Raw genomic sequence first — 16,374 nt, 5'->3', positions numbered from 1 at the left:
TACCTTGAATCAGAATCACCCATATGTTTGCAAGTCTTGCTGAATTGTAAATTAAAGTCCCCCCAACCCCCAACACTGCCCCCTATCAGCGGGGACAAGCCCCGCCCCGCCTATCAACATCCCCAGTCTGTGAAGGGACGCTGGGAGACCGGAGGAATAGGAGCTGGTGGCGGCAGGGCATCAGCGGCTCCCGCGTTCGTCCGACGCTCAACTATAGCTGCTTCCAGGCAGTGGTGGTGGTGGTGGTGGTGATGATGGCGGCGGCTGTGGAGCGAGGAGGCGTTCGGGCTGCTTTCCTGAACCCTGGCAGCAGCAGCGGCGGACCTGCACCGACGATGCCCCCGACCGGAGCGCTGGCCGGGGCTGTGGTCCTCGGCTCTGGATCCAGCAGTATGCCCGTGCCCATGAACCTCTTTGCGACCTGGGAGATTGACCGATCATCTCCAAGCTGCGTTCCGAGGTAACATGTACGCTGCTGTGTTGGAGAAACTTGTCCCACGAATCAGAATATATATATAAAAAATAATGAAGCATTGCTTAATAAAATATAAATTGAAACGAACAACGCCCTCATTTACCGTATTGTGAAGCAGGGGAAGACGAGCTTCTTCACATTCCCACAACAGAGGCTAGCTAGCACGGGAGCTAATGCTAAAGGTATCTAGCTAACAGCGTTGATGCTTTTTTTACTCTTCACTACATCTCAGTTTATTTTTATTCTGTTTTGAATGTTACGTGTCAGGTTCTAATTTCCAGCTGTCGAATTAAGTAAAATTATTCCCTAAACAAGTCACAGAAAACCCGAAGTTGTTGGAAACATTCAATGTAAAATTATATTGGGACCGTTATAACAAGCTAACAAAAGTTCAGTTAAAAGAATTTCATCTGCTTCTCGTCTACGCTCAGAACAATTTAAAAGTTGTTTTTTTTCTCATGCTGCGTATTCATGTGAGACTGATCGGATTTACGGAATGCATGCCGCCTAATAGCATAACTGTCTATAAATACAGCGACATGGATGCCGAGCAGGCATCCTTTTCATCTTTTAGAGCTGATCCAACTGATCTATGTCCGGAGCTGGCAGGCAGTTCGTGTCAACACATGTTTTTGCTTTTTATTCTGTGGCTAGCTGTTTTGATGCAGATATGCATGCTCTTTTAGGTCAGCGTTGTGTGTTGCTTTGTCGGTTATTCTGCTTGCGAATGTCACGGCCCATCCGTTTGGTTTTAATGGTGCTGAATGCAGAACCATTCAATACCCCTGCGTTTGCATGGATCGTCAGTGAACAGGCATTGCTGCCACCTGATCAGGAACCCTCTGGGGGGCTGTGGGCACATTAATCAGCTTTGACCTAGATCTGCTTGGTTGGAAGTGGGCTTGCAAAAGGGGAGGGTTTCCTCTGCTATCGATTTGCATGTATGCGTTTGTCTGCTCTTGCTTTTGTTCCTGCATGGGTATGCAAGTTCAAGTGGGATTGTAGCTATTTTCCCACATTTGGAAATATGTGATGAAGGTATGTGTACATACATAACCCAGTCTTAAAAAAATTACAGCATATTTAGTTGACTTTACAAGACAGGATGCAGCTAGAGACACACGAATGAATCAGTTAAAGATCAGAACTGGCTCACATCATCTAATAGAGAAATCTTGACGAGTCTGCATCAAAATTAAGAAGTGCCACATGCATGTTTTTCAGTTCACTAAAAATCAGATAATTTTGGACTAATTGGGGTAATTTTACAATTTTTCAATTTTCTGTTCGGTTCAAATCTACCAGCTCTATTAAAGATATGGCAGCGCATTTGTGTTTAAACTTAAAAAAAAATCACCTCAAACAAAACTGGCAATTGGTATTAGCTAGGATAAGTCTGAATGGTGCATCCCTTACTTATAGCTATACAACATTTTATGTCTTTGCATACATCAAAATGTAAATTCAATCAGCAATGTATTTAGTTTTTTCTTACAATGTGCCTTCAAATAGAAGTTTATTCAACTTGGTAAAAGGAAAACACTTCTGATTAAGCGATATATGTTAGATTGTTAAATCATTTATTTTCACAATGCAGCAACTTTTTTGCACATTTTTATTGGGATTGAATATTAATTTATTAACAGAAGAAACCTCACATTGTGTGAGAGAGAGCAGCAAGTGTTGCACGGATCTGCAGCTCAACGGGAGTGGGTTAATATTTGAAAGAAACCTCAAAATTATTTTACAGTTGTCATTTTAAACCATGTTAAATTTGAGATTAGCACGGTTAGCTTATGATATACTGAAGTTGCTGAAGCATTTTGCTGCAACTGCAACCTGTTGCTTTGTTATGCTGCGTTTACTTATTTGAGAAAAACGGAGATATTTTTGAGCGTAAGTCATGGCTGCAGAGTGTGGAGAAATTAGGGGAGGAAGAAAATGAGCACATATTGCACTGATTGTCATGACAAGATTTACTAATATTATTTTCAGTTCAAGATGTTCTAATGTAATGCAGCCCTACTCTGAACGGCAAATCAAAAATGAGAAAGTATGAAATCACCCAATTCCAATAATAAGCGCAATTATCTGTGCTTTTCTGGAAGTGCATTCCAAACCCCAATTTTTAAGCATTGTCCCTTCTTTGGATGCGATAACTCAAATTTCGAAGTCAGCAGTTATTACACTAAACGGTGTATTGACTTTAGGGTTCTGCTATCTAATTTATTTCTTTGTTTAAAAGTCGGATGACAGTAGCGTTTCCATTTTAGATTCTGATCCTGGCACTTGTGTGTTTTATTGCACAGTTCTTGCTATTAAATGCTTCACTTTGTGAAGTGAAGTCATCAGAATTCATAGCAGCAGCAGCTGGTGGTGTTTGTTTGCCACAACACTGGCGCAGTCATGTTCAGGTAGCAGCATTCACAAGGTCAGGAGGCTACATGACGGTGCATTAATAGAACGACTCATACATGCTGCATTGATTTCTCATCTCCCTTCCCCCATGACTTTCTCTGTTGTTTGCAGCTTAGAAAGGGCTGTATTAAAGACAAATGTGTTTGAGCGTGGTAATAGATTATTATTGATGCGCACAGTAAAAGCTCACCACTCAATTGGTGGACAAAGACTGAAAGTAGTTGCGTTTCTCTCTCTTGCATAGGAGTAAATGGTAATAGTTAATGAGCCAGAGAATTTATGACACTGTTTATGTGGCTTTTAAAATATTTATTGTAATAGATTTTAGACCTGGTGGCTTTGTGCTTAATTAATTTTCAAAGTAACTTATGCCTTACGCAGATTTAATGCTCTCAGACATGTTTGTATGAACACTTGTGCAGAGAGCCCAACCCGAGGCCTGTTTTGGGGGATTTAGCCTTCGCATTCTTTCAGGGGTTGGGCTATTTCTCTGTGCAGCTGTTTGTTCCTCTGCTGTAGTGAATGTGGGTGTCCTGCCGATGGAATGGTTTCAAATGAAGGCAATAGGGGCTGCTATTGATTTGCTGGGTTTTTTGTTTTGTTTTATTTTTTTCCCTTGTGAGTGTTATATGCTTGAGATCACACACAGCTGTGCATATTTAGTAATTACCAGCTGGTTTTACTATCTAAAACCTGGCAGCTTTATTAAAAGCACTGCTCTACTTTCATGGAGTCTTCTAGCACAGGTTTGTGATTCCTGACAGTTATTCTGCTGACCCCACCCTTGGCACTGGGCCACTTTATGACATCTTTTGTCCGTTGCCTCTCTTTGTAAAATCGAGGTGTGCACTTGTTCTGTGTCTGTGCTCTTGCACTTAGATTAACTCGCCGCTGCATCCAACCACATCCATGAATTTGCATGTAAAGTTTTACCTAGAAATGCACTGCTTGATTTCTATCTGTAGTACATCACATCTTGTTGATAATGCAGGATATGATTGGATATGTTTTGTTGCAATTTTATAGTCTGTGAATGAAGTTATCCTTCGTGCTCACATGTCAGCACTTGTTTCTGTGCACACCATGTCAGGCTGTCAGCGTATGGGGGTCAATATGAAAATCTCAACTATTTAACACAATTTCTCAGAGGTTTTGGAAATGCATTAAATTTTTTCTCATTTTCCCATGCAAAATGTGTATTTATTATTTAAAGTAGTTTTTTTTTTTTTTTTTTTTTTAGCTTTATATCATGTTATTCCCTCACCAAAAAACGTGCCTGGAATGATGCCTTGATACTTTCATGAATGCCTGAGAAATCCTTGAATCTCCCGTGGCAACCATTCAGGGTACCCAAACACTTGCTCATACAAAGCACCTCCTATTTCCACAAAGCTACATATCGGAGTTGCAGTCTCCAGTCGAGCTTCTGCCGTAGAAAAGCACTTCTACCCTGCACCGTCCTCACTAAGCTCCTTCAGTCTAGCAGCAGCAGCAGCAATAACCAAATAGCTAGTGGAACTTTGAATCTGCTAAGCTTATCAAATGAACTACCTCTCTGCCCAACTCTTCTAAGAATGGTTGATGGAGAAACATTGTTGCCATGACGTGCTGAAGACGGAGTGTCGGAAAGAAGAACTTCTTAAAGAGACAGAGATCAATTTCAAGGCGTCAGATTGTGAAGTCAAATTTGCTTTTAAGTTATTCTTGAAGTATACAATATGAACATAGTTACCTCACTGTTCTATAAAATGGCATTATGTGCCTGGAAAATACAATAACAATCTCTGATTCACAACAGGGTTAAAAAGGTTTCAGATAGTTTCTAACTGGACTGTAAACACATGAGGCTTAGTCGTTATTTTGAAGAATAATATGTACGGTAGCTAAATCTTCAGCACACACCCATCTTCATTCACTATGTAATTGAATGAACGAATTCCACTATAACACATGTTTTAAAGTGGAGATGTTTTCTGCATTGTGGAAGCCCATCGGTAAGGGAAATGTGGCGAGATTTTGTTTAACTTTCATTGAAAAAACAAAGCTTGCCTGTAAAGTTCAACATAGAAAACTGGATTTATTTCACAATTCATTTTTAGTTACATTTCATGTGACAAAAAAAAACAAAACTCCAGTGACCAAATGCTCCGTCAAAACATTTTTCTTAAGCGAAACCTTAAAAAATCTGAATTGCCAAACTGCAAAAAAAAAAAAAAAATCTCATTTGGGGCTTCTTTCTCCAACTGTGCTGATATTTGAGAGGCTTCTGTCTGCTAGATTAGAGTTGTTAAAGCCTTGTCCTGAACAGGCTGCCTGTTGGAACAGTTGGACTTGAATTGTTTTGATTCCAGCACTCCCATGGCTGCCAGACTGCCACCCCCAATCTTATAAATGCCATGTGGTGTTGGTTTTGTTGCTTATTTCTCTTTGGAGGAATTCATGTTTTTCTTTGTCCGCTGATTTTAACACAAAACCTTTTGAGGGGGCGTTGACAAACAAAACATAAAGGACCAACACACATGCCCATGTTTTCCCCTTGGCTTTGAGCTGACTAGTGCTGTAGTCATGCTGCTGACTAATTAAAGAGATCAAGAGAGATGTGGGGTGAGATTTCTAAGAATATTGAGTTTCCATATGACGGTTAAATCCTGTTTGCGTGTTAATGTATACACAAGTGGCTTCACTGAAATGGTTTCCAAGTGAGAAAGCGATTAAAAAGAAAGAATATGACTCCAAGTCTAAGCCTTTCAAAGAAGTGAAGCAATTGTGTTTGTCTCTGCAGAGAGCTCTATTGTTAATGTAGATTGTTAAACATCTTTTCAGATGGGATTTTTATTTGGTACAAAAAGTTCAGGTACAGACTTTTGGCTTCTCCTTCCCCAGTGCTTGGAGTCATAAAAAAAAATAGCATCTTGTTGTAGAACATTAATACCTGCTTCACATGGCAAAAATGTAAAATTTCAAGTTGGTTTCCAAAACCAGAGAGACCCCACACATAGATGTTAGATGTGAGGTTTGTTCCCACAGTCTTTGGTGTACAGCCACACAACAAAGACGACACACCACACACGGATTGTACTCATGAACAAACACAGTCGACTAAGAAGAAGCAATGGCGATAGTTTATGGACTATTTGTAATGGAGGAAAAAGAGAAAACACAAAAAGCTGGACTTTCTGGTGTGCCATGGCTGTTGTTTAGTCATCTGTGTATTTTGTCTTTTAATTGACTGCATGTTAGTGAGTGTGCCCGATTTGAGACTAAAGCTGAATTCCACGCTGGCTAGATCCCCCTTAAACACACCATGGTATTTTTGCAGTCTGGATTCTGAGAGGTGCAGATGATTTAAAGGTACAACCTGGATCTGTCTTCCTTGGTTTGAGCTTTATTTCTAGTAAGCAGAGCTTTGCTTCGTTCTGCCTGTCTGAGTTTCAGCCTCATCGTTTTCTTCTCGCTGACAGTTTTATTTTGATTTTTTTCACTTGCCCCAAATCTGATCTGTGCTGCATTTGTGTGGAAGTGAAATGGACAAACGACAACAAGCAGTCAGAACTGGACTGAAGCAACATAATGTTTTTGTTCTAGGTCACTTACCATGCAGCCATCAGTGGGGCATTATTACATATATGTAGTCAACACAGATTTGACTGTTTGTATGCCACCGCCTACATCATCTATGCCGTTAATCCCCTTCATTTGTGTTTTAAGAATTCCCTTTATGTTTATTATTGGACCAAAGATTAAACATTGATGTAAGATTACATAAAATTAGACCTGTATGTTAGGTAAATTTACCCTTTGACTCGCTCAACAACACATTTGTCTCAAGGCATGGATATCGTTTGTCTTAGCATCAGAGCTGCAGTAATCTGATTTCATAACAGGAAAAGAGAAGCTAGTAATCTGATGCTGGACACACAGATGCTGTCTGCTTAATCCGCTGTTTTCTTGTGGACTCATGAAGAAGTCCTCGTCAGCCACCTCCAGTGCCCTTCAGGACAATGACTCTGCACCATCAGTCCTCCGTCACTCATGTTTCTCGTCTTTTCGTTGCTCCATTTTTAACACCTAAAGCACTACCAGCAGAAGTAAAAACCACAAAATATTTGACTAAATAAAATATTGTGAAAATATTTGATACATTTTGACTAAGATGTATATATTTATTCCTTGTTTGTGCACATAAGCTTGGCCGATGAGGCTGATTCTGATTATTCTGGACACCAGCATTCTGACTTGTCTATGGCAAATTGACTTTAAAGACTTATAAAATCTATTTAAATAGATTCATATTTTAGTATGACAGTCTACTCTATTCCTTATATGTGCTAAATATTAGCTTAGCTTCTTAAAAATATTCTTCAATAGATTAAAAAGATAACTTCTTCTGTCTGGCAAATAAATAAATCTAATAATCTTGAATTTATGTCGTTACCATAACTAAAAGTTTCACTTGTTGGCTCTAAATTTTCTACTATTGGTTCTTTGTATATGCTTGTATTAGATTCTCACCACATGATGAGCTAAAAGGCAACATGGTTGCATGGTATTTTCACCAAAATTTAACATGTTTATTTTTTTAAAACAGAAAAAGCTAAAACAATATATATATATATATTTAGGCTACTAATATGGTTTAACATATTTATTATTAATGTTATATGACAGAAGGATGGATATACTGAGGTTAATACATGGACTCAAGCAAAAAGAAAATACCCTAATTGAACAGAATTTTGTCAGTTCTCTAACACAGATGTAACAAACTAGCTGGTTGTGCATAGCAACAGGTGAAGCAGTTCTGCTTTAACCCATTTTCTAAAAAAAAAAAAAAAACCCTAGCAACCTCCAGTCTCTAAAGTTATCTCACAAAAGTTCTTTATAGTGGAGGAACATTACGGCACAAATCTTTTTACAACCTTGGTTAACTTTATTACTAGAAACCAGCCAATGCCTTGTTGGTACACAAACAACCTAAAGTTGATGAGAAGTTATTAGGTGAAGGTGGAGAGAACTTGTCTGACGTTTGAATGACTTACTTGTTGAGGAGATAAATTTCCATTAAAGAAAAAAAAAATGCATACAGTCAGTTGTGGGACTTTTAGTTGATCCTCTACTAAAGTTTATAGCAAATATATTTTAAAAATGACCTGGTTATCTAAAGGACACCATGCTCTTAAAAATGTTGCAAATTTATTTGAAATGTTTACAAGACTAAATTAACAATAAAAATCTATTTGCCTCAGGCTTTTCTGCAGAAGGGGGGGAAAAAAAACCTCTGCTTTTGATGCTTGAATTGTTGTAGAGTCTGGAGTTTATGTGTTGATGTGGTGTGTGTGCAAACTTAGAGCTGACGCAGAGTTGTAGACGATGCCTGCAGGCTCCCATGGAGCTGATGAAATAGAACAGGGTTTTTGCAGTAGGTGACAGATTCTTTATTCATCTTTGCACTGAAAAACTGTAAAAAACAACAAGCTCTTCCCTGAAGGCCTAATGGAAACTGCTACGAATAAACAAGCCCCCAACCTGAAAAATTCTCCTTTAATATTTTCAGAGATTATGTTTATCAACAGTATAAATCCAATAATAGCATTTTAACATCTCTATCAGTTACCATAACATAGAAAATATTGAAGAGAAATGAATTTCGTCAGAAATTCGAAAAATATTACAAATAGGTTTAAAATTGTATAAATATCTCAAATGTGATTCTAAATATCTGTCCTAACATTAAAATTTTTCGTTAAGCATATATTAGTACTTCCTTTTTTCTCCTTGTTCCAACGTGCTGTTCACACACACTCTTAACAGTCGACCAATCGACACTCAAGCCCCCTTCTTCTCGCCTACTCCCACTCCCTGAAATGTGTCAAAAATCTCTTGGTTTCCTTCCCTGCTTTCCTGAAGAAGCAGGAATTTCCTTGGGAAACATTTTTGCATTCCTGGGAACTCGAGATCCGGCTGTGCAGCCGAAGAGCAAGCCACTTCAGGTTTTGTCGTCTTTTTACTGTTTGTCAGCCAACAACAAACTCTCAGGAAAGGGTTGCCAGAACCGCTGAAAAGTTCTGCTGACCTGGCTCAGAGCTTTTTCATGCCTTGAATGTGGATGTTTAATTCCACACAGGGGAAGATGTGTTTGTCCTCTCTTCCTCCCCCGGTTTGGACCTCTGAGTGGGAGAGGGGAAGAAGGGCCAGATTTACATGAGGGCGGATCCTGGGGTCCCAGTTGAAAAGAGATCTGAATTTCTAAACAAGCGAGTGAGACAAATGCACCGTCTTCTGACACGGGGGAAGATCCTGTCAGAATGAAAACAATGGGAAATGTGTTTCTACTTGATTTTTCTTAGAAAAAAAAAAAAATAGATAAGATCTTTGTCACTTATCACAGAAACAGAGTTCTTGTACAACAATCTAATAATGCGTTGCTGTATTTACTCATCTGTTGTCATATTTGAGATGGCTGCAGTCATGCTTATTCTGCTTTCTGAAGTGCTCCCTATGATTTAAAATACAGACAATATTATGATGTTCAGAATTTTAAGACAATTTTAGTAACATTACTGAAGATACCAGATACAAAGGCAAAGATTCCCAGCAATGGGCTCTTTGCTCTTTCTTTCTGCCCATTCCCTGTCCTAAATACAGCAAATAAAGGCCACAAATAACCTGTGGAAAAAAAAAAAATCTTCCGGCATTTGGCAAATAAAAATTATTTTGGTTACCCTAACGAATCTAAAACAAGAACAGATTAGTCTGATTAATTATCAAATGGTGAGGGGGAGAAAAAAAAAACAAACTCCAGCACACTCTGGGATTTGTCTGTTTAGTTTGGGACATAACAGCCTTTAGAGGGGTCATTTTTTTAAATAGCTTTAAGCTCGATGCCCTCCCCACTTTGTCTAATCACAGATTAAGTTCTCTGAACTGTCTGGAGCCCTGTTCCGTCTCCGTAGCGCCTCACCACCACTGCATTCACCTCCCCCCCCTTCCGTGTTTTAAAATAATAAAACAATGGGATATTTGCTTCATAGATTAAAACCTAAGACTTAGTCAAAAATGATTATGAAATCCACCGGATTTAGCTGACACCATTGGAGATATTGGGGGCCGGTATGCTAAGGTTGAACTTTTTTTTCTGCATGGATTGAGAGAAAAGCTAGAAATCTCTGGAGAACTTGGAGGCTTTATACACCCAGTCCATTAGTCATTTGGAAACGTCGGGCCTGGGGAGGTGAACTGGACCGCATACTCAGCAGGCTGGTTCGGGCTGCTATTGTTCATTCTAAGTGACACTGATACAGGAGGATTATATGCAGCAACTGTTTTATCATTGTTGTTGAGTAATGTGAAGAAGTGATTCGTTTCACTGAGTAAATTTTGTCTTGGAAGAGATAAGTCTTATAAAGGTACGAAGGCTTAATTAAGGCATTTGTAAGAGATGCTTACCCCAGGTCTCCAAGGCCGTTTTTCTTTCTGAAATAGCTTCTCTACATAGCAGTGCATAGTTTTGGAGTTAAAGAACATTCAGGCACCACATGTCAGCATGAAATATAAATAATAAAACTCTGTTGATATTTCAGCCTAAATACCAGAAATGGTTTCAGTGTAGATCCAACCAAAAGAAAACCACAGATCTTTGTTTTTTTTTTTTTTTTGTTTTTGTTTGGGGGGGGGGGGGCCTCTTTGTGTCTGACTCAGTTTAACATCAAATCAAATGAGTTTTGTCATTTGACTGTTAAACAAAAGCACCCAACAGAAAAAGATCCTTTCACTATCCTCTGGTCTTTTGTCTGCTGTATTGCCAATGGAGTCAAAGCGTTCTCTAGCACTGCTCTGCTGGATGTTGTGATGCTGCTGGTAGGGAGTGATCTTTGAGTTTGCAGGCTTTGCTGGACCCGTTTCTCACTCCCAGTGGTGTTCTTTGACCACCATCAGAAATTTGAATTGGATTGGATTGAACCAGAGCAGAATTTGTCTGCTCTGACTTGCTAGTGGCTGTGAATGTCTAGATATGTCAAAATGGGCAAGATTCAAAGAACAGCAGCAACTGACAAAAATAATCCGTTGGACCATGTTGTTTTTTTAATGGCCTTTTCTTTTTTTGATTTACTATGCTTTCAACATAATAAACTCTGCAGGGGTTTTTTTCATTTTGCATATGCATGTCGCATATAGAGTAGTCTGTTTGTAGTCGATGGTTATCTCTTCTCAAACTGTACGGTGGGTGAAGTGTCTGCTTCTGTGATAAATTAACCGTGTTAGAGAAGTTTTTCAAAGGTTGAGGGCGTTCTACAGTGTTGGAGTACTTTGAGTTAGTGACAGAAAAACCAGAGCCACCTCAAGTATTTTTTCCCATGCAGCTGAAAGCACTATTAAGTTAGACATGTAGTCTATCAATTGCATAAATATTTTAGTAAACTCTAAGACTGGAATTTGGACTGATGTTTGATTAATTAATGTGGTGACTGCATGTAAACGGGCTGAATTTATAAAGCACTTTTCCAGTCATATTGACCACTCAAAGCGCTTTACACTAGAGACATATTTACACACCGATATACAGACTGGTTGGCAACTTAGGGATAAGTGCCTTGCCCAGGGGCACATGGACATGTAACAGGAAGATGCTGAAATTGAACCTACAACATTCTGATTGCAAGACGACAACTACTCCACCTACAGTCGCCTTAATTTAGGCATCATAACTACTATATAAATGTCACTTCTGCCTATTTTTAAACCATAATATTTCTACATTTGGCTCCTTTAAAAGATACAAACCTGAATAAAATTGCCTTTAATTCTTTTGAGAAAAATTTGTTTAGTTTAATTGTTAGTTGAAAAATTAGTTAATTAAATGGCAACTGTTAATCATATTTTAAACTAGGTCTGTTTTTTTTTTTAAAAAAACAAACAAACATTAAAGCATCTCTTTGTCTTGACTTATTAATGTTTTGGAAGGCAAAGTGTTTTTCACCCCGCATCAAGTAAAAATTCAGTACAGTATCATCAACGAAAGATTATTTTTCACTCTGCTAGCTTAAATAAAGTATTTCATAAGGTGATATGTGTTTTTCTACATTTGCAAGGTGCCAACAGGGGACCACATCAACCCCCCATATAAACAGTTTAATTTATCAAGAATAAATCTTCTCTGAAGAGGTTTGCATGTATTTGATCAGTTAATTTGACACAGATTGTTTTAAATGAAGCTTTGCTCTTGATACAGACAGAGGGACATTCTAGTGAGACAGACCATCCACCATAATAGGATTTTAAAGCTCAGTCATAACATTGTCAGAGACAGTTACATTTACAGGATGTACCTTTATCTGTAAATCCAGTGGCTTAGGCACAATGTGAATTCAAGAAATACATGCACCAAATAATAGAGGGCCTAACGTTACTGAGGATCAACTGTATGTAAGGTTGCACAGACAAAGCATGTCATATTTTCTGCCTTGTCTATGTTTTTGACTGTGGTGTCCTGTGGCTGATCTGGTATTCTGTGTCCATCACAAACACAAACCTGCTGACTTTGTCGGTTTAAGGATAGAAAACAGACAAAAGAGATGTCAGCCACAGCAGTATCAGCAACAAAAGATAAAATTCATTCCACTGAGTTCCTGAAAATTACTGTCAAATCCATAGAGGTTGTGAATGCACAATGGGTTTGTATTTTCTGTTAAGCTGTTGCTAATGAGAGGACTTACAGACTGACTTATGACGATAAAATAGTGTTTTATCTACAAGTTTACCATTCTCTATTTCCTATTTTTTGCTATCAGGTTCTAGCAGAGCCTGTGATTCACACGTCACTATTGGTAATCCTTTTGAAAGTGTGAGAGAAGCTCTAGTTTGAATCAAATGGGAATATAATCTGGCACTAAGCTGTAAAACGCAGTACCATGTAAAGTTACATAAAATATGGCATTAATCCCAACAACAGTCGGATTGTACCATGGCTGGGCTCCTGACTACACTAATACTATATTATGGAGTATTACAACAGTTATAGGCACAGCTCTTACATACTCCCGCCTCACAAGAATACCGTTTCATCTCAGTCCGTCTTTGTCTTTTAAAACGTCTATTCTGATGGTTTAACGCCAAAGTGATGACACCTATCCTCCTCCACGCTGCTGCAAATTAAAATCCTCAGCAACAGTTGTTCTGCACAAAATAGATGGTAAGTACAGAATAATAAAAATAGACACAATAGAGCTAAACCATTCCCCTCTTCAAAGTTGGTGTGACAAATCCTTCATATTATATTATTGAAATTTTTGGAGAGTGCTTTTAAAAATTATAGCAAATCCTGTTGATGGTTCAGAGCAGGGATCTTCCAATTCAGGTCTTACGGTCGGGTTTTCTGCAACTTTTAGATGTCTCTTATCCAACACACCTTGCATAATTAGGTCATCATCAGGACTTGAGTGCATGGTGATGCATTTCTCTCATTTGATTAAACTGTGTTGGATTTGGGACATATTGACAAGCTGCAGGACACCAGCCTTTGAAGACTAGAGTTTGACAGCCCTGTTCTTGATTGACGAGGAGCACACTGAGAAGTCAAGCTGAATATTTAACAAAAAAGAGAGGTTTTTATAGTGGTTTAACTGTATAGTGGATCCCTGCCTATTCCTGGTTCTGTATTCCCGGATTCTTCTTTGGCACATAACTCCAAGTTAGCAGAAAAGTCGCATTTTTTTTCCCCCCTCTAAAATATCGAAAAGAAAATGCAATTTGGGAAGCTGAAATATCAACCAGCCAATCTAGAATCACCATTAATTTTCCATACCACTGACTAGCTATAACCCAGGAGTGGAGATGAGGAAGACTGTTGGCTGCTTCCCAAGACGGTTTGTATTGTCCGTATTAAGACAAATCTTGTGTTTAAACTTTTAAAATAGGCAGTTGTGAGCGGTTTTAAGTGGGTTCTCAAGTATTGGTCCACTGTACAGGGGAAATTACTGGATTGGAGTGTACCTTTATGAATAAGTAAGGCTCCCTTTATGTAGAGGTGCGATGTTCATCATACCTCATGAACACCATGTATCTATTGAAGTGTACCTTTATGAATAAATAAGGCTCCCTTTATGTAGAGGTGCGATGTTCATCATACCTCATGAACACCATGCATCTATTGAAGTGTACCTTTATGAATAAGTAAGGCTCCCTTTATGTGGAGGTGTGATGTTCATCATAGCTCATGAACACCATGTATCTGTTTGCACACATTTCTACTAAATTTAAATGTACCACCTGCCACCTTAGTTAAATGAAAGATTTTACAAATATTCCAAATAGGGTTGTGATGAAATCCAGTGATGATGAGATGTCACCATCTTTCCTGTTAAAGATAACGACATCTTTAACAGGCGTCGCCAAAGCACTGTCAGTCATACAAAGCACTGTTCAGTTGCTGACTCTTATCTAGTAAAGAGTAAGTACAGCTCTGAGGGTGATTTAATAACATTTTGTATTTTTTTAAATGTAAAATACCATTTTGTTTGATACAAAATGGTATGAAACAAAACAAAATACTACAGTTTTATACAATGGTATTTTCTCTGTGGTTATTCTGCAACACTTCCATACTGATCCATGGATTTTTCTGACTGAAGGCAAAGTATTGACATCCATAAGTCTTGTTAAACACACATGGACAGCTCTCTGAATAATAGGCTGTAGCTGTAAAACCTGGTTGCCTCTTTAAAATGTATCTTAAAAAAGGTTATATTCTTGTCATTTTTTAATATTACTTTTGGCTGTTGTTAAACCTGACAATCACACAAATCTGGCTTTGGTTTAAAAGAGACTTCTTCTACTTTGTTTACGCTCTTCAGTGTTTTTCTCCACACTGTGACCGTGAGAAGATTTAATTCAGGGATTTAAAGCTCAACCAGCATATGGCCATCTGGCACACATGACCAGATATTTGGGGTCTAAAAGAGGTTTTGATGGAAGCCCAAGTGCAGGCTAAGCTCTTATGGCACACACTACTGTGTAAATCTCGTAAAACTGTTTTGGTCTTTTCTGGCTTGGGCCACTTTTATTGGCCAAGAAATTAATTTAACTTTTTCCAAATAACTAACCATTAGTCTTCTTGCTTTTGCACAGCTTTCACAAAAGGCTTGTCTTTCCATTTGATGTTGCTTTTTAGTTTAATAAGGAAATATACGAAAAAGACAGCTTGTTCGTGATGGTGTTAATGAGTTTTTGAGATTTACAACATATAGTTTCAATATGTGGTTTTTGGCTTTGTATTTTGACAATCTAAATCAGATGCAGTAAGTGTGGTTGTTTTGTAGCCTGGGGAGATTTTAGTTGTTCCTTTTGCAAGTCCCTTTTGAATAGAGTTGCACTTGTGCTTGGTGTTGGCAAATAAAATATTCAAAAGAAGTTGCTTTCAGAACAGCGTTTCTTTTATTTGGGTTGAATTATACATTGAAACGAGAACAAACTGTGATGTTATTATATAACCTAGTACTTTGGCTTTCATCAGAAAGTGCCTTTTCTTCAGAGTGTTTTTTTTTTATCTGCCACTTATGTAGGACAGTACCACTCAGCTTGAAGAGCTGAAGAATTTAATGTAGAGCATTCTGTTACAGGATGCTTTATTAATTGAATCTGACTGTATTCTCATCCCAAGGAATCAAGAAATGGTTTTTGAAAGTAGTGAAAACATAATTGGAAAATTTTTCTTTAAGGCTGAAACTCCCATGAGTACATACCGGACAAAAAGTGTCTCTTTTCATCCAGCACTCTGTTACGTCACTCAGCCTTCATTCACCACTTCCCCCCGCTTTGTGCCCCTGACAAATGCTGTGCAGTGATCCGAAGGCATGGAACTGGCAAAACATCAACTAGATTGCTGACCAGGGAAAAGAATAGCAAAAGTGCCCCTTCTGTTGTGTCAGGATATTGTTAAAGTCAGAGCGCTCCTTTGCCGTATCTTTGGGTCAGATCGCTAAGCAGCCGGAACATAACAGCTATGCTGCACAGACACTTTTTAAGCCATCGTATCTCACAGTTTTAATTTTTTAATTTTTATATGCAGCAATGATTTGGTTAGAGATTGGAAAGAGACTATATATCCTGTTGTCTGAAGGTCAAATATCCAAAAAAAAAAAAAAAGTACTCCCCTCTCCTCCATTTAGTAAATGCATCACTACTAAGAACTGCCAAAATCATTCATCCATTAACGCATCAATCTGTAACGTACTCATTTAATTTTGACTTAAGCCAAATAAAGATTGGGAACATGCAGTGTTAGGGTTCTTATTAGGGCTGTTGTAAACGAATATTTTAGTAATCGAGGTACTCGAACCATTCGAGGAATCGTTTCAGCCCTAGTTCTTATTCAGTCCTAGTCTGGAATTTTTGGAAAAAGTGTGGAAAAATATTTCTATTTTTAAAGGTTTTACCATAGAGTTGTGTCCATACATCCATGTGTTTATCATCCAAATGTCCATTTT

At 38.3% G+C, this 16,374-nt stretch overlaps 1 protein-coding gene across 2 annotated transcripts in view; it reads left to right on the top strand.

Moving 5' to 3' along the window:
- Positions 1-127: 127 nt before the first annotated feature.
- The window catches only part of LOC103137645 (phosphofurin acidic cluster sorting protein 2), a 50,844-nt gene continuing 34,597 nt past the window's right edge, over positions 128-16,374 (top strand). For both annotated transcript variants that reach the window (XM_007551477.2, XM_007551476.2), the window contains exon 1: positions 128-460. In XM_007551477.2, the coding sequence (XP_007551539.1) occupies positions 252-460 (209 nt within the window). In that variant the 5' untranslated portion in view covers positions 128-251. The remainder of the gene's footprint in view (positions 461-16,374) is intronic.

The sequence above is a fragment of the Poecilia formosa genome, unplaced genomic scaffold (genome assembly GCF_000485575.1).
Source record: "Poecilia formosa unplaced genomic scaffold, Poecilia_formosa-5.1.2 Scaffold42, whole genome shotgun sequence".
Taxonomy (NCBI): Eukaryota; Metazoa; Chordata; class Actinopteri; order Cyprinodontiformes; family Poeciliidae; genus Poecilia; species Poecilia formosa.
The sequence above is the reverse complement of the archived record's forward strand: the minus strand, read 5'-3'. Positions and strand labels throughout refer to the sequence as shown.